The sequence below is a fragment of the Puntigrus tetrazona genome, chromosome 21 (assembly GCF_018831695.1).
Source record: "Puntigrus tetrazona isolate hp1 chromosome 21, ASM1883169v1, whole genome shotgun sequence".
In the NCBI taxonomy this organism is placed as follows: Eukaryota; Metazoa; Chordata; class Actinopteri; order Cypriniformes; family Cyprinidae; genus Puntigrus; species Puntigrus tetrazona.
The window spans coordinates 15,513,914-15,536,510 of NC_056719.1; the positions used below are offsets into that span (position 1 = coordinate 15,513,914).

The window sequence follows — 22,597 nt, forward strand, 5'->3', positions numbered from 1 at the left end:
GAGCAACCGAAATACGATTGGTGTGCATTCATTATGCATCATATATCCAAGAACAGAAATAAGACTTCTCATAAAACCCAGTGTAAATTAGCCGTCGGATTGATGAAGTTAGTTGATGTATACGCTCAGATGTGAGTAGGAAGGTGTGAACGTGCGAAGCTGAAGCTTAACACCGAACGATTAGAATACCGCACTGCTATAGATAGCCGCCTAAGCAGGCCAGAGCAGGACACACACCTGACGGGGGAGGATTCGCTGGAGGTGCTGGAGGCCAGCTGGGGGCTGGAGGGGGCAGAGAACATCGGCCACGAGGGGGAGCGCGGTGAGGTGGGACTGGGTGAAGCCGGGCTGCGACACACACACACACACACACACACACATGCACTATGTGATCCCAGAACCGACATTTATGTTACGGCAGCTGCTGAGTTGCAGCTTTCACAAGAGACTTGAGAGGAAGTTGCATCATCGGTTTAAAGAAACAGACAGAAACTCTATAAAACATGCGTGAGAGTTTCATGCCAGTGGGAAAAAGTTCAGCCAAAAATGACCGCTCTGTCATCATTTATGCAACTCTGTGAACCCAAAAGGAGATGTTTTGAAGAATGTTCACGCCAGGCCGTGGCAGTGTTAATATTGAGAGGCAAAGCCTCTCTTTTTGTGTTTAGAGAATAAAAATCAAGCAAATGATGACTGAACTGTCATATTCAGCAGGTAAACATGCTGAGGAAAAACATTAGTCAATTTGTGTTAATGTAACATGACTAATCTCACAGGGTTTGTATTCATGTACAAGGTTTCGCCTTTTTCTGATTTTTTTAAAAACTGAAAAACTGGATGAACTTACCTCGTCGACACAGTGCTGCGAACCTTTGAATTTTGACTGTAAATGATAGAAACAATATCATTTATTTGTTATTATTTTTGCATGTATCAATACAAAAAAAAACAACTAAACTGCTAAACAAAATATTACAGAGATATTTCTCCGTGCCAGGTCAGTCAAGTATTTTATTTAATATATTTGACATAGTTTTCAAAGAAATATATATTTCATAAAACAAATATAATTAGAGAATTAACAACGACATGTCCCTACATGGGCGATATGACCTAATATCAAAACCATGATTAATTGAATATCTTACCACGAATATTGAACGATTATAATTATCATTATTCATTATTTGTTGTTGTTGTTCATTGACAAGGGAGGTTGTTTTTGCATGGCTTTTAAATAAAAGAAACGCACCATTTATGGTTATTAATTCACGCTTATTTACTGTATAGTTTAACCGACGAAGATGAAAAAGAACACATTGCTTGAAATGGAAATATTGTACAATGTCACCTTTCAGTTTTAATACATAAAGCAAGTTTGCTAAAAAAAATAAATACATAGTAGAAGATAATAGATAAAGAATAGAAAATTAATAACTGGCACTAAATACACAATGTTTTTAAGAGTATTAACAGGATAAAAAAAAATTAATTAATAATCGACATTGGAAAATTGTTGGTTATAGATTCTGAATTTCGGTTTTGATGACTTTTTCAATTCATCGTCCAGCCCAAATCACATGACAAAACATTACTGACCGCCTGCTACCAAAGACTGTCTTCAAATATATGTCTGTTCGTTTCGGCATTCTGATCACCAACATTGGCTCAACCAACAGCGACCAACGGTTTGTAAGAAACCTGACTTAAAACCCTCATTATTTCTGCATGTCTGTTTGGAGACATCAGAAGCACAGAAATGATGCGCTTCACCTTTGAGCTTAAAGAAACCATGCTTCGCATCGAAACATAAAATTCCAATAAAACGTTGAGAGTGGCATAAATGAGCTAGCTCATATCATCATAATCAGTGTTTTATTTGCACAGAAGCAAATGAAGCTGCTTATTGGACAACGCGGAATTTGTAGCTAAGCATCCGTCACACACAAACAACACACTCGTCACTAACCTGATCAGCATCCATTCACAGCAGATAGTGGGGTTGTCACGGCAACAGCATGACCTCAAGTGGTGAATTAACTTTAACAATCTAAATGTCCATACATTAGCAGTCTTAATGGACTCTCACTCAGTCACAGCCAAGGTGCATCGTACCGTCACGCACAGAACACATCCTTTAATGTTATAAAATGGAAAGTTCTGGTGCTCAATGGTGTCTAAGAGCGCTGTAGACTGAGGGCCAACTCAGCCATCTTTCAAAAACGTTTCTTTAGAATCTTTACTGATATAAACTCGAGGACAGATCGGGTGAAAATTGCTGCAATCACTGACCGTGCTAGATGTTCAATGCCACCTACTGGCCAAAGCGGCATAAAAATGCACCAACAAATTCAAACAACGTTACTAATGAAGATGAAGAGGACATCGGTCACTATTTGGAAAAAGCTTGTGTATTTTGACAAGAAATGTATTGTTAATTACATACCTGTCGATAGAGAATTGCCGCACCTGCTGTCAAAATCATAGCTTTTGGACTAATTCCAACAACATTACAGTATGTGCCTGGCTCATAATTGCTGTTAGGAGCTACATTAGTATTTGTAAGTATCTTCGGCAATCGACACTTCCCACGACCCTAATCCATACAAACAGTTCTGGAAAACGAATGACTGGACATATATCATCTTTATGCGTTTAATATGTTTACTTTTTAGAACACGTGTTCTCCTCAGGTTTTCATTTGAGACTAGATGTTTGCATGCGCTTTCCCTTCGCACTCAGCTACTACTTTAATTTCTAGCAAAGGCTCCACTTTCATTTTCTAGACTGCGAGAGACAACATAATTCATCTGATCACACGTTTTCTCAAGCGGTTCATCAATCTCCGGGTCTTCATTGATTCACGGCGTGCTGGGGCCTCAGGGACCTTTGAGACAGGTATATCAGCACTGCCACACTTAATATATACGTCTATATATAGAAGGCTACATTCATCTCAGTCCTGTGGCTTTGAGCCGCCAATCCTCACAGCTGATTTACAACCGAACACACACACACACACACACACACACACAGAACACACAGTGCTGCGACTATTAATCTCATAATATCATAGACGTTTACCTGGATTAACCTTCACTGACTGCAAAACAAATAGGTGTTGCTGGGATTGCAAAAACAGGATTTTCTGCTAAATCCACAAAAATATTTAGATACTTCGTAACTACTATCATCCCGTACTTTAATAAAATGCAGAATTTTATACTATTCAGTGTTTTTGCATAGCAAAACTACTATTATTATTACTAACTATTATTATATTTATTATAAAAATATATATTTTTTGTATAATGTACAGATGCTATGTTATTCATAGAAAATTGTCATTGCATAAAATTTTCATCTCAAAAATATCATATTTTATTTTACACATTAGACATTTTTTTACCATTACAACCATATTTATTAAGACCAAATCAACACAAGCTCATTCATTTTAAATATAACATTAACTATGTACATTAAAAGCATATTTTTATATACATTTCATTTGTTAAAACTGTTGTTTGGCCATTATTTTTATAAGTCGTCATTAATGAGATTTAACGTATTTGTTAGATTATCACGCACTATTTAATCTCATATTTTTCTACTGTCACAGTCTCCTGCCTCCATGGTCAGAATGTTACTGCTATCCATATAAATGATTCTCATATGAACCTTCTTATCAGGGAGAAAAATACAGCTATCACTCTCTTGTAACAGCTGGCGGCCCTCAAACTGGGTCATGGTGAAATATCGTTAAATAAAAGCATTGCTTAACAGAATGCCCAGAATTCACACCAAAAAAATCAATCAAATCTAAAGTACACATGCTTATTAACTATGCGTTCACACTTGACACTCGGTTTGCTTATCATTGCGTTTGGTCTCGTGCAGCCTTAGAGTTTGGTTGCTTAAACGTGAAACACGGTGGATGTGGCTCCGCTGTTTTTAATGGTTTGTAAAAAGAGAGTGTTGTTAACTGAAAGAGAGAGAGACCGCTGTTGCCACATGCTAGAAAACCAAGCAACATGGGCAGACAAAACAAGCCTGAAATAAGCAACTTGGCTCAAAATATAGATGAAGAACAGTTTGGGAGTTTGATTCATTTTATAAACGTGAACCTGCATTAAACATTGAAAAGGAGGCAGGTAAAATAAACTAAATTATAAACTAAAAATAAATAAATTATAAATACAGTGCCCATCTGCGTTCTAGAAAGAAAAATGAGAAACACTGCAACTTGGAACTGCTCATATTTACGTGTGCCTTGCCTTTATTGGGAGGAAAGAACTGCAAGACTGTTTGCTACTTCAGCCAAGTCAGAGCAGAGCATGACTTGACTTGCCCTGGGGCTGATTAATGACTTTGTGTATGATGTACAGAGAAGGAAATATGTCTATGATGGTATTTAAAAACATTTAAATTAAAAGAAAATAAATGCATAAAAAATAAAATAAAATAAATATATATATATATATATATATATATATATATATATATATATATATATATATATATATATATATATATATATATATATATATATATAAAAAAAAAACTAAATATCTATGTGTGTGTGTATACATTATTTATTTATATAACAGAATTACTACAGACTTTTTGGAATTATGTTGGTGTATCTCATAGGAATCATACAAGGTTTTACACTTTTTTTGTTTTATAATGTGCAACTTGAGAGTGTGATCTACTGAGACTGGGAAAGGGCCGAGGACAGAATCATGGGGAACACCAGTTAAAATCAAGACCTCGGCAGTCATGGATCTCAACTGTAAACATGTTGGCAGGAAATTGAGAGAATCTGAGGGCTATGCTGTGTTTCATAATTTCCGTTCACATAATATAACCTCAAAGCAAGCAAAGACTGTAGCCAGTGCAAGGTAATGAAATGAAACGCAGATCGTATCAAAAAAACGTTCCGTCTCTGATAAAACAACCTGCCCTTTTGACCCTGAAACAAAAACTAAAATTAAAAATGATGTGCAAGGCAATAAATAGATTTTGTCTATTTTAAATATATATTATTAAGAATATATATACAATTAATAATTCATTTTTTTTTCACATTTAGTTTGATTACATTTAGGATATTTTTAATAGTTTAATTTAGTGTTTTAAACTTTATTAGTAAAGCATTCCATGATTGTACTCCCTAATCCTGTTCTTACAAAACTACCACATCATCGAGCCATTACTTTAAAACCTGATAGTGGCATGATAACAAAGTGCGGAGCTCGATTCCAAACAGTGACACAATATGAGATAATAATAATAATAAAAAAAAAAAAAAAACCTCAGCATATACACATATAACTTTGCTGTTTTACTACGAATGTACGGTCTAATCATACAAAAATCAGGTAATCCACTAATATATAGATTTTACAAAAGTGGTCCCAATATTAGCCCCTGAGGAACACCATTTCAGTAACTTGATAAGAGGAACTCACATTGGTATCACGCATGTTAAACGCATTGTCCTCATAACCAAAAACTAATATTAAGTCATTAATCATTTCCTTGTCTAACCAAATGGCTCAAAACTCTCATGTGAGATTTTTTTAAGTTACGGTAAATGAGAAGTAGTAATAGAAATGAGTGCCTTATCAAATACCACTAATAAAATACAAACATTTTTGAAAAGTTTAAACCGGCACCTAACCTTATGTACTATATTTTGAGAAAACCATCTGCATTCAAAGGTCAAAGCGATGAGTCTGTTTCACTGAACTCAAGCTTTTGAGAACGTGTAGACTGGGTGGCTGTCCTTGTCATTCAGAGTGAAGTCGACATCTGCTCTGTCTGCGCTTACGCTAGTATCTCTATACTCATCCCATAGCTGTGCACAGTTAAGAGCCCTCAAAACGGGCCTAAGATAGTGGTTTAAAAATGCGTTAAAGACCCGTGGCCCACCAGAGGCAGTGTACAGATGTGTACAGCAAACAGCGTGTCTCGTTAAAGAACCAACAGCGGAAAAAAACCTGTATGAGATTGGAAAGCCTACAGTGAAAAGCATTATTACAGGTCTTGGGAGGGAGAGTGTGTTTGTATTTGTCTGTGTTTGCTTTGAAGGTGATGCATCAAGGAAAACAGGATTTCCCTTGCTCTCTTTGGAAATAAAACTAATTATCTATTAGATTTGATATATTATTGTGTGTAGGCATCCTGTAACGTTGGGCCAACAACAAAGCAGTTAACGCATCTGGTTTAGACATGTTGAGCTACACTCTTAGAAACAAAGGTATAAAAGCTGTCACTGGGGCGGTACCTTTATGGTACATGTTTGTACCTAAAGGGTCCGTTTTGGTACCTTAAAGGTACATGTTAGTACTTAAAGTGAACCTAACAGGTACAAATATGTACTTTTTCAAAAGGTACCGCCCCAGTGGGAGTGTATGATGCCATTTACATAACAATGTTTTTAACATACATTAGATACAGAGAGAAAATTATCAAGTAAAACTAGACTATGACTACTTTTTGGTTCAAGCAACACTACCTACTAAATGTACAGTCGCAAGTACAATTGCTGAGCAAAACCTAGTCACTTCAGCAGGTATCTGTGCGATCCGAAGTTTCAGTTAAGGTTGCACTCATGTTTCATTCGGTCACACCAAACAGAAAGCTGATTGGTTTGATAAGTCAAAATCATGGTGTTTAAGCTTTAAAACACTCCCCCTATCTTCTGTTGGTGGAATAAATTCATGGCATCCAATGTTGTTCTCCTGGACTGGCCAGGGTGTTAAAATAAACACCAGCAACGATAGAATAGGAAAGTACTGTGCACTTACAGTGAATTTGGCCGACTCTGCTTGGACAGCTGAAGCCCATCTTGGTCTCCGTCTCCGGTGGGCAGGCTGTTGAGTCGAGTCCAGCTGAGTGTGCTGTTGCAATTTACTGATGGCGAATCTGCACTGGAGTTTACAACCACACTGTTCCTCTTCTCCGCTGATGATGGAAAATCAGAAATGTTGCTATCCTAATGTGGAGCACATACTGCAGTATGCTAATGTAGTTAATCCAGCCTGTGGCTGATACAGGGTTTGGTGGGATCTAGTGGTTTGTATCTATTTGATTGGTGGTTTGTATTTCTCAATAAGCAATTCAAGTAATACTGCTAGTGATTTTTTTTGTCTTTAGACAATAGCTATAAATGGCTTGTAATGCTGGAGACTAGTTGACTCCTCATATGCCCAGAGGAGGTTGGCAGCAAATTGTTTTTACAGTAAATGCAAACAGGGTGGTGTCTGGTCATAGGTGTGCCAACTAGAAACCTGAAACTATTTTAATATCAAAACAACTGTTAATTGTAGCACAGTTTATTGACCAGGAACTGCATTTTCCAGTCCAAATGACTAAGAACAAGTTTAGCAACGTAAATGCAATGTAAACAATCTTTATGGTTTTCTTTTGTTTGACGTTAAATTTAATTTTCATGATATTTTGTTCACAATTTTCAGCTTTTTTTAGATGCATAATTCTAAAAAAAAAAGCTGAAAATTGTGAAAAAGTGTGAAATGTATTCTAGATTTATTACATGTAAAAACTCAACTTTTTTAGCAGAAATATGTATGTGTGTGTGTATGTATGTGTATATATATATATATATATACACACACACAATAAATAATGCACTCATTACTTCATTAAAAAAAATTACTTTTTCATGATATTCTAATTTAATGAGATATCTATATGGGAAAAAATAAAGGTTTGTATTTTAGCAAAATATTTGGCTTAAGTAATCATCATTTTCCTTTTTTTTAAAGGCACTGAAGGCGCACCTTTGTCTTTTTCTGAAAATGAGGGGGTGTGGAAAAGCGTGAGGGGTCTTTCGCTGCAGGACGGGGCCTTGCTGTCTGTGCTTCTCCGTCTGGGCAGGTTGAGCTGGGAGTTGCCCTGCCCTCCTCCAGACACCGGCATGTCTTTGAAAATCTGCGGAACCGAAAGGAAATTCAAATCAGCATGAAAATGTTAGAGCGCCACTGATGGGATGAGAGTCTCCACCAAAATAGAACGGGCTGAAATGTCGCTACTGATCCTGGGAGGATGCGACCCCGCAGATGTGTCTAGTCGCGAATGACATCATTAGCTGGCCACTTCCGTGTCATTCCGATCTTTTTTGTTCTTCGTAAAAAAAAGCTGTACTTTTCCATGCAAAAATACCGTACGACAGCTATCTATCTCTCTGCTACCAGTGGCTGTCAGGCTCCGAAAGAAAAAAAACACAGTAAGAAAGAAAGGTCCCTATGACTCACACAGTCTATTTCAAGTCTGAAATCATGAGTTAGCTATGTGAGACAAGTAGACAAGCATTAAGAGTTCTGCAGTGAAATCCTCCCCTCCACCGAAACCTTCGAATCTGAAGATTCAAGCATGAGTTTAACGTTAAATGTAAATGATTCATTAATCGGTTCTCACGTTCCCTGCAATATAGCACGTTTAAATATGCAGCGTAAGAACTGTATTGCATATTAACTCTAAATGTAATGTACTGCAACTCTACAATTCCATATTATTCCGTTCCATAATGGACGATATCAAAGAACCCTGCGTTGCAAGACACTGTGTTTCAGTCTAAACTATTTTGAAAGCTCCATTTGCAAACGGTCTGAGATATAATTGAGAAAATCGTTAATTGTGTCAGCTTTTCAACACTGTCGCATTAAGCGTGGACTCAGAGTTGAGTTGGACTCGGTTTAATAAGCTTGTTTTATTCTCCTAAGTTGCCCTCCCAAATAAGAACTCTGATAACAATGGTGACTGAATAATAATTGCCAATAAAATGACAAAATAAAATATAGCTACTCTGGCTCTAACTCAGAATGCATTCACATTTAATCAGAATGAGCGTACTTCTTGTTGGAATATAATCTATGTTTTTGCTATTTTTAGCAACATCCTCTTCCAGCTGAATTATAGGCCCATTCGATTTTAAATGACATTTTTCATGTTTATTGAAAAATTTCAACCTAATATCAAATATAATGTATGGATTTCTCTGCAAATGGATTTTATTTCGATCATTTTAGTTTGTAGTATTTGTAGGCATCCTTGGAGAATTTAGCTCTTCCAAGCTTCTCGGGCCCTAAACCACTTCCCGGGTCGACATTTCATTCAGTAACTTCATGATTTAAAGTTTGATGGAAGCGTTATTTTACTTTTCTATCTATTTATGCATGCGTTCTCTTGTTATGCACGCTCTTTCAGAAGATGCGCGTCAGCGCCTTATTCTGTGAAAACACAGAAAGCTTGAAAAATTCTGTCGATGCCAGCGAAAAACAGTTAAGGATTGGGTGTTAAATAAATAAATTAATTAATTTTTATTTCATAGGCAGATGAATTAGCAAAAACGATCAACACTCTTAACTTAAAAAAAAAATAATGAGGGAAAAAAAGCACCATCTGCTATTATATAGTGTGCTGTATAAAATATATGCATCACGAACAACACGAGGTTGAGTAAAATAAAACCTTGTGACAATGAATTTATGGAGGTCACGAGTCTTTATGCAAAGCTGTATGCAAGCCTATTGTGTGTTTGTGAATAACAAGCTTTTGGAGAATCAGGTTTATGTTACAGTGGCTCTACGCTCCGTATCCTGCTGAACGTAACTGTGTGTATTTGTCGAGATGCATAAGAAGCATAAGCCAACCGTGCTTTTGAGCTGAAGCTGAATAATTCCTTCCAGGTGTGCGGTTTAAGAGGACAGTGGAAGGTTAACTGCGCAGGGCACGGTGACAGCCTTGACCTTAAAGCTCGCTCGCTTCGCCCTTCGCGCAGAAGGAAGTGACCCCCATGTCATGTGACGGTGGGCTCAGCTTAAGAAATCAGTCTTGAGCCGATTTGTATGTTGCCATGGCAACCGCTCTAAGCGGCTTTACCCTTTAAAGCCCTGTCGGGTTTGAAGTTATCTGTTACAGCAAGCATGGGCCGAGTGAGTCCCTCCGAAAGGGTCTCCCTGCTGGATAAGCCCCCTTTAATAGAGGAATCACATCCTTCATTCACACCTAGGTGCGAGCAACACAGCTGGTGCACATCACTCTAAGAAGAGAAGTGACCAACTAATAGAAACATCCTAATGAGCCATTTAACTTATTAGCTGTGCCGGTCCCTTTACTTACACTTAACCTGTTTTCCTAGTAGGATATGGTGATGGACGGCTTCATAAACATACCCGCTCGTGGTTCTCGATCAGGATCTCTATCACAATGTTCTGGAACTTGATGTCCATGATTGCAGCGACGGTCTCTTCCTGAGGCCTCAAGAGCGTAGGGCCGAACACTACGCCGAGGTTAGCAACCGTCATCAAATTGTGCTGGTGGTGACTGGCCACTCTGAGGAGAGAGCGAAACATGTGAGGCCGTCCGCTTCGGATTGTAGCGTAATGCATTTATGTATTAAAAAACAAAAAAGGATGGCGATAACTAATCGATAAAAAAAAATTGTGAATTGTTCTTTATAAAAATTGATGCTGTTATATATTATGTATTTTTTTTGCATCAGATTTGTTTCGTATCGTCCTCTTAAACTGAAAAAAGGGTCTTTTAGTATCAATCTTAAAATATTGATATGTGTATTTTTACTGTTAAAGTTTTAAGAATATTTAGTTTATTTTGCAAAAACAGGTAACTGTTTTCAAAAATCACGTTTTTTTATTATAATTATCATGTTGTGTCATGTATATACATATTATAAGTATCATTGTGTTAGCTGTATTTCTTTTAAAACGAATCAAAATAACTTTTTTGAAATTTTACAATCAATTCAAGCGATAATGTGGGGGGGTGGATTTAAGATTTCAGATTTTTGTTTATTTAAACTGTATTATTTTCATTATTTCAAAGTTCTTTGTTCTGCATTGAGGCTTGAATTGTATAGCTTGGTCGAATTGCTGCTAATGTAAAAGTGAAACTAGGCTTTTGGGGTTTTTTTCTGAAATATACACATGCATGTGTGTGTATGCATAAATACACACATATTCTGGAAACAAAAACTTGCAATTAATTACTAATAATCAGTGATTAATTGCACAAATAATCATATATATATATATGCATGCCTCTAATCTGTATCAAACAGCTGCAGTCCACTATAAATAATGATTCATAGTGAGCAGAATACATTTTCACACCAATAATTTCTTCTAATCAGCATACTGTCAATTTTGAACGATTTCCGATCAACCCTATGTAGACGCTGTTGTTTTTCACTGCTACTACTCGTTCCACACGACAGCATCATTTCCAAACGTGCCCTGAGGGCCTCCAGCAAGCAGGGCATTCAGTCTGCATGCAAAGTGGGTATTAAACTTCTACTTCCTGTGATTCTTTTGGATTGCGAATCTGATCTTTTGAATCGAGCTACTTTGCGTTAAGCATTTTCGCTCTAGAGTTTTCCCTAAAACTCCAAAATGCTGCCAGGCTCACCGAGGAGCAGCTCCGCAGAGCTCGGCCTTCGGGGTGTCAAATTAAAATTGTCACAAAAGAAAACGGAGCTGGGAACAGGAGAAGGAGGAAAGGACAGGTGAAGGAAAACAAACCGCTCTTTTCAGCTGGCCAAACACAAAGGGGAAGTTAAGGCCTTTATTACCGTCAGCAGGGTTGTGGTTTTTACGTTGGAAATCCTCTTTAGGGCTTTGGCGTTGCTGGATTTGTAATGCAGTAAAAAAGGGGGCGTCAACACCCAAACTCACTTGGCCAAGTGTTTCGTGAGAAGCTCCAGCATCTGGCGGTTCTTCTCCGGGAGACGGTGCACTATGGAGTGGATCTCTGCCACCCTCGCTTCGGGATTGTCCAGTTCTAGGAAGACCGAGAAAGAGGAAGCGAGAGAATGAGGGGTTGCAAAGGAAAACGAGCGCATTTCCTTTTGTTCCGCATGAACTGTAGGCGTTCGACTGCTGCGCTCGACTCGAGTGCATTCGGCAGCAGAAATGGGAGTCCGCTTTTGCTGCGAACATTTTTATGTACGTTTCCACAATTGAAGACGGATCTGTCACGGGCATTGTCAAAGGGAACAAAAGATCCCATTCCTGATTCTGTGAGGTCACTTCCTGACACACACAGACATATTATTCTAATTAAACTCACATTAATGCTCACGTGTTAGCGTCTGCCCTGTTGTAAAAGCACAGTGCCGCCTAGTGTATGTGACGGATACAGCGTTGTCCATTAAGGGCAAAGCTAAGCCGCCAGACACGGGCTCTTAAAGGTCACTGAAATATTAGAGTGATCTATCTGGCTGCCATGATATCCTAATAATCCCCAGTAACAAGAGCACAGCGACAGGAGAGAGGTATAAAAGAGGTGGCTTAGACATGACAAAGGACAAAAATCAAATAAAATAAAAAAATGTGATCTAATTAAAATGTAATTCGTTTAAAATAAATGAAAGTTAAATGACTTGGTATTGTGCCGTTTTCTTGTGTAAATATGTAAACGTTCTTAAATCAAGAAAGACATTTTAAATCACAAATTAAATATATATATAATATATATAATGTTGTTAATTTTTGCTTAAAAAAACTAAACTAAACTAAACGAATAATAATAATAATAATCTGCCAATGGGGTGAAAGTTAAATAAATTTTATATATATATATATATATATATATATATATATATATATATATATATATATATATATATATATATATATATATATATATATATGTATATATATATATATATATATATATATATATATATATATATATATATATATATATATATATATATATATATATACACATATATATATATATATATATATATATATATATATATATATACAGTATATATATATATATATATATATATATATACAGTATATATATATAAAATGTATTTAATTTTATTTGTTTTGTTTTGTTGTTTTAAGCAAAAATGAACAACATTATATATATATATATTATCTCAATACAAGCTTACACACAAAATACAGATTTAAAAAAAATGATAAGCCATTCAAATATTGAAGTGCAAAAACCCCCGTTTAAAAAAGACAACACATAACCAGACCAGACTTGTATTTGGTCGTGTTGAACAGAAACTGAACCTTTAGACCGTACACACACATCTTCACACTTTCTTGTCTCTCTTGATTTTCTCTTCTCTAGTTACATACACATTCACATCGTCTCTCGCTCCCATATTCCCATCTCTCTCGCTCGCTCGCTCTCTCTCTCTCTCTGGTCATGGGCAAACTCCAGATGGCACCTTGCTCTTTATCACATAAATGGCTCACATAGACAGGAATGAACGAGGGGAGGGGTGGAAAAAAGAGAGAAAATGAAAGGCAGAAAAGGAGGGGTGGAGCTCTCCGAGAGAGAGAAAAAAAGAAAAGAAAAGTTCATGTGAGGACAAGGGCCTAACGTCACCCTTAAGGACTAGCAAAAAAAAGCACAGAAAGAAAGAGAAAAACAGAGACGAAAAAGGAGGGATGGTAGAAAGCAAAACAAGATAAGATGAAGAGAGCGTGAGATACAATGGCAAAAAAAAGCATCTTAGTAATCAGTCTTGTTTTTTATGCACAAAAATGTCTAAACGTGCTAAATGCAAGACATTTACAAAAGCAGCATAATTATATAATATTTAATATATCTGCATTTATTTTTCCTTCTTTATCAGTTAAACATTTGATAATAATTTATCATTATTTTATTAAATATAAATAGACAGTTTAAGTAAAAATCGAATAAAGTTTGTGCTGAAATCTAAATGGTAAAAATGTCCAATTGAACTATTTTTCTGCAATCTCAAAATAAAGATTTTATATGTGTCGCATATAAAAGCCGCCAAGATTTCAATCCATTTTCTTTCCTCTACACCCCGGTTTCCTTTTTCTGACCTGTTAGCTTAAACGCTCCTGCTCTGTGCTGTGTCTTATCTAATGGTCGAACTGCAGTCAAATACTTTTCAAATAGTCAAAATAGATCGGAGGAGGGGAAATAAGGCCGGACCGGTCCAACCTGACACTCACTGGCTGCTTTGATGAAGCTTCTCTGGTACTGATACGTCATGAGAGGGGCCGGCAGCATCCTGATAGCACAGAAGAAGAGATCCGCCATTAGATAACAGACCAAAGAGACAAATCCACTGTCAGGCTCAAAAACTGAAGGAATCGTGCCACAGAGGCTTTATTTTTAGTCTGCGAACTCATTTGTAGATTGTTAGCAAAGTGGTTGAATCACAACAAACGATGGTAATTGCAATATCTTGTGTTTATGACATGAATGACTGTATTTGCACATATATATATGTGTATGTTATTGTAAATAAGTGGTCGTTGTTTGTGCAAAGCTGCCACGGTGCTAGCATGTTGTGGGTAGTTGCTAGGCTAGTGTCGTGATCAGATGGGACCCCCGCGCTCTCTCTTGAGGAAACAGAAGTGCACTTAATTGAACTGTATGTGTACCTGTAGTGCACATCAATTCTTAAAAGTGTATTTACTTGGTCACAATATAATATGAATTCAATTTAAATTCGTATTGTAATAATTTTACTTTACACTTTGTATGAAATGATTAGATTTCAATAACCTTTATGTTAAACACTTAAACACACAACTGCGAGATGTAAAGTCTGAACTTCATGATATAATCGGACAATTCTGAGAAATAAACCTGCAATTGCGCGTTGTAAAGTCAGAACATATAAAGTCGCAATTTGCGAAACACAAAAAACATCCGATTTCTGAGATAAAAAGTCACAATAACAAGATTCTATGCCTACTAGTTTAACACGATGTGTGCTATTTTGTGGGTTGTCAGAATGATTGTAGGGTTTCTAGACATACAAATACAAGCAATTTTAGCACTGACGCTTTAGAGACTACAGGAGCCAGTAAAATCAAGACATACACATTTTGTTTAATACACTCTGGATGTTCTCATGCGTTTTCATGGAGGCAGGCCGGTACCTGAGATAATGCTTTATTGCACTGGTGATGGTCTTGATCTCCCATTCTGTGCTGTCCAGCTCCACATCTGCACAGGTTTTGGGGTCTAGAGGAGAGTGTCGGGTTTAGTTTGCAGGTGACCTCTTTTGAAACTATGGAATTACCCGCTCAGCACAGTTGCCGGTATGTGCAAGCAAACTATGCATGTGCGTGCTGGCGAGAGCCAATCAGCATCGAAATCGCAAACCGTTTCCTAGAGCAAAACTGTCAAAGTATATCATTATCACTCTGCAGGCAGTTAAACACTGGTGATCTGGTGAGTAACACAACAACATCAAAGTCTATTCATCCTGCTTTCACCGCAGGGTGTGACAGGCATTCCTGTCACTTTTTTTGCGTGTGAATAGGTTTCGCGTTTGTACTTAAAGCAGCTGAAAGTAATGGTCCCTCGCTAAGCGAAGCTTTACAAATAAATATAATGCTGCAAAAAAGCCTTGTTGCCTTTTAAAAAGCGAACTAAAAATAGTGCAATGTAGGAGGGGCACACACAAAAATGTTGGCATAGTGCATCGTGAGCTCAAAACTAGTTCGCTCACGTAATAATCAATATATCTGTCTACACTGCATGGGAGTAATGCGACAAACCTAGACGCATAGCACTATAAATCAACAAAGCTGTCTAGAGTGATAATGAATGTGACAACGTGACAGCTAGTGCGCTCTCATTACAATTAACACAGCTGTCTAAAATGGTAGTTACCAGGGTCAATGACAAAGAATATCCATAATAATAAAAAAATGTACTTTCTTCTATATATGCTGGTTTTGAAGAAGCTTTATGTTATTTTCATATATATATATATATATATATATATATATATATATATATATATATATATATATATATATATATATATATATATATATATATATATATATATATATATATATATATAATTTAACGACAGGTGGCGTAACCATCAAGCATAAAGTAATAACATACTTTAGCTCACTTTAAAAAAAATGCTCTTATTATGTAAATAATATATTTTAGAAGAATATAATTGAGTGTGCAACTGAATGTAATATTTTCAAAGACCTAATTGCATGCTATTTGCAATTAAAGAGATAGTTCACACAAAAATGAAAATTCTGTTATTAATTACTTACTCTCATGTCGTTCCAAACCAATTATACCTTCGTTCATCTTCAAAACAGAAATTAAGATATGTTTGATGGTATCTGAGAGCAATCAACTGAGACATTCAAAGTCAGGAAGGGTAGTAAGGACGCCGTTAAAATGGTCCGTGTTACATCAGTAGTACAACCGTAATGTTCTGAAGCTACGAGAATACAGTTTATGCCTCAAGAAAACAAAAATAACACTTAAGATTGATTGAGAACCACTGATGTCACATAAACTGTTTTATCAGTGTCCTTACCACCTTTCGCGGGCCTTGAACGTGTCAGTTACGTTGTCGTCTACGATAGGTCAGAAAGCGCTCTGATTTTATCAATATATCTTCATTTGTGCTCTGAAGATGAAGGTCTTAGTGGTTTGGAATGACACGAGGGTTAGTAATTAATGACAAAATTAGTTAATTTGTATATTTCCAAAACATTATTGGATGAACCGTCCCTTTAAATGAAAACGCTTATAGTATGAATTGACATAAATTCTATTGTTTTACATACTTGAGTATGGATTAAAATTGTATGTCATTTATAATCATATGCCATACGTTTCATTATATTTCTGTCTGCTTTATTTATTTTAAACGTCAAATTAAAGTTATGATAAAAAAGGACTTTATGATTTTACGCCCCTAAAAACTTTATGCCATTCGCCCACCTTCCATTAAAAGGTGCGGGACTGAATTTTTTTACGAAGCATTTGGTATTCAACAAAAACATAGTACTGGTACAGTGCATTACGATATTTCTATAAAATCAGAAGAAATGTGAAAAAAGTATACATATGCTAAATTAGCCCAATTATCGCTCTAAGGACGGACACTGTGTTACTCAAAATAGCTTTTTTGTAGATAAGAAATTGCAAATGTGACATTTATGGCTGAAATTCTTTTCATTTTAATATCCTGGTTTCATTAAAACAAAATGACCGTGTTTCTCACCCATGGCCAGGCTGAGTAGTTTCTGCACTCTGGAGTTGACACCGACGATCCTGTACAGCCCCTGTTCATCAATACCTGTTACAGAAAACCACACGCTGTCACGCTTACCCATGTATGGGTCACCATTCTGAACAGAAAAGCTAAAAGAGGTGTACCTCTGGTTTCTACGGCATAGATGAATTTTTTGACAACGTTGAAGCCGATGACGTCTAATTGCGCCACTTAAATAGAAAGTTCATTAAGAGAGAAAAAAAAACATCAATACAAGTGTTCACGAAACCAAGCGCGTATGATTCCGTAATTCAACTGAATGATGGTTTTCAAAGTCATCGCTGTACTTACTAGCTTCATTCTGGCTGTCACGATTGAGGGTGTATACCTGTGACACAACACATTCTGGTCAAGCAAACGGCTGTTAACACAGCTTCGAAAATCAGCATAACAAGTACAATTTTATGTTACCAGCTGAGGAGCCATTACTGCACACAATACCACCGCCCCATCAGCATTATTTTACATGCATAATCACTAAAAAAAGCTTTGTCCCATTGAAAGAGCCATGTAGCGTGCTAAGACGTCATGGTTCAGTTCCAAAAAATAGCGAGCTGCCTAAATTGGCTGCATTTTTGGCGAGAAGGCAATATTAAAACGCACTACGCTAATCTAAGATGCATGACTCAAATGTGGGTTATGGATATGTAATATAGTTCTATATCTATCAATAATCACAGTGTAGTCATACGATGCGATTTCAAGTTTTCCTTTCTCTCTGGAGTGCTTCAAGCTGTTAGCGCATAGATAAGATCTCTAAAGTCGCTAAGACTAAAGTTTCGTAACCGAACTTCATAAAAAGTTATGACTTGTCCACACGCCCCTAAAACGGCTCGTTTTAACACGCACACATTTCTGTCACTGTGCCGATTTATTTTCATAACACCGCCCAAATGTTTACACAATGAAACAAGGCGGAGCTATTATTCTTGCTGTAGTGTTGCTGTGGGCGCCATGGTATGGAGACGCTGTGTCTCATTGTGAAAATGAAACTACTTTACAACAGTGCTTCGTCCAAAAGAGGACACAACTAGAAATCAGCGGTTAAGCTGTATTTACAAAACTGTTGTAGTAGAGTTCGAATTAGTCTATAAAGTGGAACGATTCTACCTCTGCAAGGACAGTCTAGTGCTTCTGACTCACAACCTTTAAGTATGTTACATAATAGAACCTGCTGCTTACTATTCGAACCCGAGTTTTGGGCAGTGTAGAGTAGTGCTTGTCTTTGTCGTTTCTATGATTACAAACACAAACACGGTGTTATGCTGCTGCTGCATGAACGTGCATTTATTGTTCTATGTTGATTGTATGTCCTCTTGTCTTTTTGGAGATAAAAAAAGGTGCAAAATATCCAGGATTCGTTTTCTTAATATCGCTCCCTCTAAATTTCTGACCATTACCATCTAATTACATTATATTATAATACCGAATAATATTTTCACACATCATGGCAAATTGCAAAGCATTTAAATCACTTTAGATGCAGCTCAATCTGCCGTTTTATGCATGGAGGTTGATTTTAAACTGTTGTGGCGAGTTGATTTTCTCCCGTTGGTTAAAGCTTTGAAACACTGCATTCTACCTATGCTAAATCTGCGGTAGATGTTACGTTATGAGAAGGACTGTCATTGGTAGGAATCTTTAGCTGTGTTTTTGATCAATCTGCATAACAGTGACTGTAAAATATGTATTTTACAAATCACATATTTTGAGTTCTGATATTTGAGATCTGATTTCCCCGCTGTCCTTTATTTTGAAAACTACTGTAAAATATATCCAGTAGCAGATCTAGACAGGTGGAGCTGGGGGAGGTGGAGGTACCATTCAAAGTGTCATGACTGAACTAGGTATTTAATTCAAAGCCAAATAATACTAATATTACTTATTGATGTTAATAAAAATACAAAGTTTACTATTAAACTAAATATTTGTGTGCTATATGAATTTTTATGCTAATTAGAGGCCTAGCAGCGTTCTAACAGGAGTGTGTTGAGCGTCCTGTGTGTTTTTGTGATAAGCACTTTTCATCCATAAACTGATGATGTCCCATGATGCCCTTTAAGTTACCAGTCTATGTAGGCAGCTCACTAGATTATGAAACAAAGCCATAATCATCCTACGTATTCAATTACAAATTATGTCCAACACTCAACTAAACCAACTAAAAAAAGAGAAAAAATAACTGGCTAAAGGCCTAAGCATGCATATTTATGACACACAGGCATTCAAAGAATAGGCATTCAAAATGCGAATACACTTTATCTGATGCACAGCAGCGCCAGGCATGTGAAATGCTCTTAAGGTGACCCCTATCAGATTTGAGAGTGATAAAGTACCGGTTCCCTTCCGTCCATGGCTTCCATCCAGAGTCTGCGGTCTTCCTCCGACAACGCCTGCATGGTGATCACGCCAGGCCTGAAACAAGCACATGTCCACAGCGATGCAGTCAATGCACACAAACGCACACAATTCTCCTGCGATGCATGTATATTTACATTTTGAATGCTGTTAGTTGACAAATTAGTGAGCATGCGTGTTCGAGGAAGATGTATTTTCTTCAAAGTCTACAGAGGTACACCTGAAAATAATTGTACTCTTGCACTTGGGCATAGAAATATATGTGTAACATTGTTAAACTATGTATAAAACTGGAAGAACTGATGTTAGTTTATAGTTGTAAAATCATCCAAATCTCTTTCCCTTTGTTTTATTTTTTCCCCTGTCCATACTTGTTTTTGTATTGCCTCGGGTTGCTTTAAGGTCAAAATAAAATATGATATCTAAAAAAAAAAAAAAAAATGCTCTTGCAAATAATATAATATGATAAAAATAATAATGTAAATAAAACACCACTTTCGTTTAAACTTTTATTATTTTGTATGATTTATAGTTCCTTTTTTCATTTTATATTGTCAAATTAAAACACTTTGTAATATTTAATTATGTTTTAAAGAACATATTCAACTGCATCTAAATGAACAAGTTCTAAATAGTACTTATTTTTACGTTTATTTTAAAGCATTCAGAGCTGAGCAAACACCCATTAACTATTCACTAATGCATTTTACACCAAACACACTGCAATTTCACAATAGCCTCCTGCTTTTCTTATTACACACCACCCACAAAAACACGATCCAAACACCTTCCCATATGTCGGCATTACCAATAAAACAAAGAGGACATCACATACACAGCACGGCGTACACAAAATGACAACAGCAGCGCACTACCGCATCGTAAATCTATCAGGGTTTTCTGACCACAAACTCAATTAAACCAACCCACTTCTATTACCATAACTCTGCCTGACCTGGCATGGCCTAACCTTGAGTTGTCACGCGAGTTAATGGTGTGCGAGCGTGCGCTTCTGATTTACTGATAGAGCCGACATACTGAAATATTAAGAGGTTTTCCAGAAAACCGGCTCTCTCTAAAGCAGAGAAAGGGTTTTGCTCGGTAAAACAAGGGCTGTATCGAAGCGCCGGACCGTTAAAAGAAGGACTGTCTGTGCTGCGTTTTTGCAAATGATGAAATATGGCCCATTTGTTCAAATAACATCATTGATATCTGGAATCCCTACATTGGTAACCACGATTTAAGTGTCCTTTTTCAGGGCTGCCTTTTGGTATGAAGAGATAAAATGGAAAATTTCCATACCATATAGAAAGTTAATTATCAAGCTAATTCATCGCAAGTAAAACGAGCGAATTCAGACACACTGTATAGCATTTCATTCTTAATGAATATTTTTGTCTAAATGCGATTGTTCTGTTTAAAAATACCTATATGAATATTTTGTGATATGTATTTTTATAAAAAATCTATATATATATTTTATAAAAATCTGGCTACATTTAAATAGTTTTTTAAGGATATCAAACCATCTAAAAAATGTGAATGTGTGTGAAACATTTTCGTGAAAACCATAATTCTTCAAAATTCAAAAGAACTGTATTTGTTTGAAACATCAACCTCGTGTAATATTGCAAATGACATTAGTTTCCCTTTTAAATAAATGAAACCTCGGTGAACAGTTTATGCTTATGCTATTGAATCTTAAAATTATTTTCTAGAAATAATCTTATTATGTGACATTATTGTGTCACGTGAGCATCTTTTGGCCTACATGTTAAGTGTCAAGTATATTCCTCCGTTCCCCTGCCTGAAACCCAGATATGGCCACTTTATTTCTCTCTTCCTAGTTACAGCCGTGACAGCTCGGAGCTACCTACAGTGCACTCTCTTCATGCCTGGCAGACCTAGAACAAATCTCCACCCCCTTTCCTGAGCAGCAGCCAGGAACAGCATCTCCCGCCGGATGTTACGTGGACCAAAGCGCCACCTGATGGCAGGTATGCTCACAGTCAACTCACCGGTCCACGGCTTCGATGTCAAAACAGAACCTCTTCTCGATGGAGTCCGTTTTCCTTCTGGTGCAAGATTTCAACGTAAAGCTTTCCTCGTCCTGAAAACAAACACACGGTTTACTATAAGCCCAGCATTCCGCTTATTCGACTTTGATTTGTATTCGAGACTGGACGGCCGACAGGAAAATGTGACCAGATGTGCTATATTTACCAACTACACTGTCATCACATAAATGATTATATAAATGAATGATAAAGTGTCAGGTTACTCCTATCTTTTTCCAAAGCGTGGCCAAGGAATGGGTGTTCGAATGCGGCCAGCTATTTTTATTCCAACACTTCACAGCTCCTTTACCGACTCGCAACACATTACACACATACCTCTGGAGTTCATTACCAGAGCGTTGTCGTTCTCTCCTTCAGCGACCTCGTCACAGTCAAACTCTTTCTGTTACGTCACTCGTGCGAAGCGACTCTCGAGTTTTTCTTGTCTTTTCACATTGCAGAAAAGGCGATAGCGTAATGTTAGCGCAAGGGCTAGACGCTAAATAAACTTAGCATGTTAACAGAATGTCTTGAGATGTGAAACAAGAGTCCCTGCGAGCACGTCTGCCGACACGAAAGAGAAGAACTGTTGGATGAGGGCATTATTTTTGTATTTCTGAGCACAAATAACATTAAGATTGAATGACGTGGACTATTTTATTGCTGTGCTTAGTACCTTTCTAGGTCTTGAATATGTCAGTCGCGTTGCTGTCTATGTAGACAGAAAAATCTCTGATTTTGTTACAAATAGCGCGAAGATGAACACATGCCTTACGGGTTTGGGACAACATTGGTGTGAATAATTAATGACTGAATTTTCATTTTTGGGTGAACTATCCCTTTAAGTACTTTACGCGAGTATAAATTCCTAATAAGCAGCAGTTTATTAAAGCAAATGTCATATATTATAGTTAGTTTAAACTAAGAAATGGCCTCCAAGCTAAAATGGGAGCCAGTGTTAGTCACTCCACCTGGGATTGATTTTTTTATGTTGTGATTTATTAAAATAATATCAAATATGCTGAAGATTGGTGAACAGGCAGTCCATTTGCTAACAACTGGTTTCCACAAA

The 22,597-nt window shown here is 36.8% G+C and overlaps 1 protein-coding gene across 3 annotated transcripts in view; it reads right to left on the reverse strand.

Annotated features, from left to right (window-relative positions):
• The window catches only part of LOC122326537 (rho GTPase-activating protein 26-like), a 66,156-nt gene that overhangs the window by 6,518 nt on the left and 37,041 nt on the right, over nt 1–22,597 (reverse strand). For 2 of the 3 annotated variants that reach the window (XM_043221491.1, XM_043221489.1), the window contains exons 10-22: nt 21,487–21,578; nt 19,447–19,525; nt 17,402–17,438; nt 17,215–17,280; nt 17,060–17,134; nt 14,946–15,030; nt 14,007–14,065; nt 11,721–11,826; nt 10,203–10,362; nt 7,809–7,959; nt 6,816–6,972; nt 848–883; nt 238–348 (exon numbers count right to left, since the gene is read on the reverse strand). In XM_043221491.1, coding sequence (XP_043077426.1) covers nt 238–348; nt 848–883; nt 6,816–6,972; nt 7,809–7,959; nt 10,203–10,362; nt 11,721–11,826; nt 14,007–14,065; nt 14,946–15,030; nt 17,060–17,134; nt 17,215–17,280; nt 17,402–17,438; nt 19,447–19,525; nt 21,487–21,578 — 1,214 coding nt within the window. The remainder of the gene's footprint in view (nt 1–237; nt 349–847; nt 884–6,815; nt 6,973–7,808; nt 7,960–10,202; nt 10,363–11,720; nt 11,827–14,006; nt 14,066–14,945; nt 15,031–17,059; nt 17,135–17,214; nt 17,281–17,401; nt 17,439–19,446; nt 19,526–21,486; nt 21,579–22,597) is intronic. The other variant, XM_043221490.1, reaches the window with a different exon arrangement.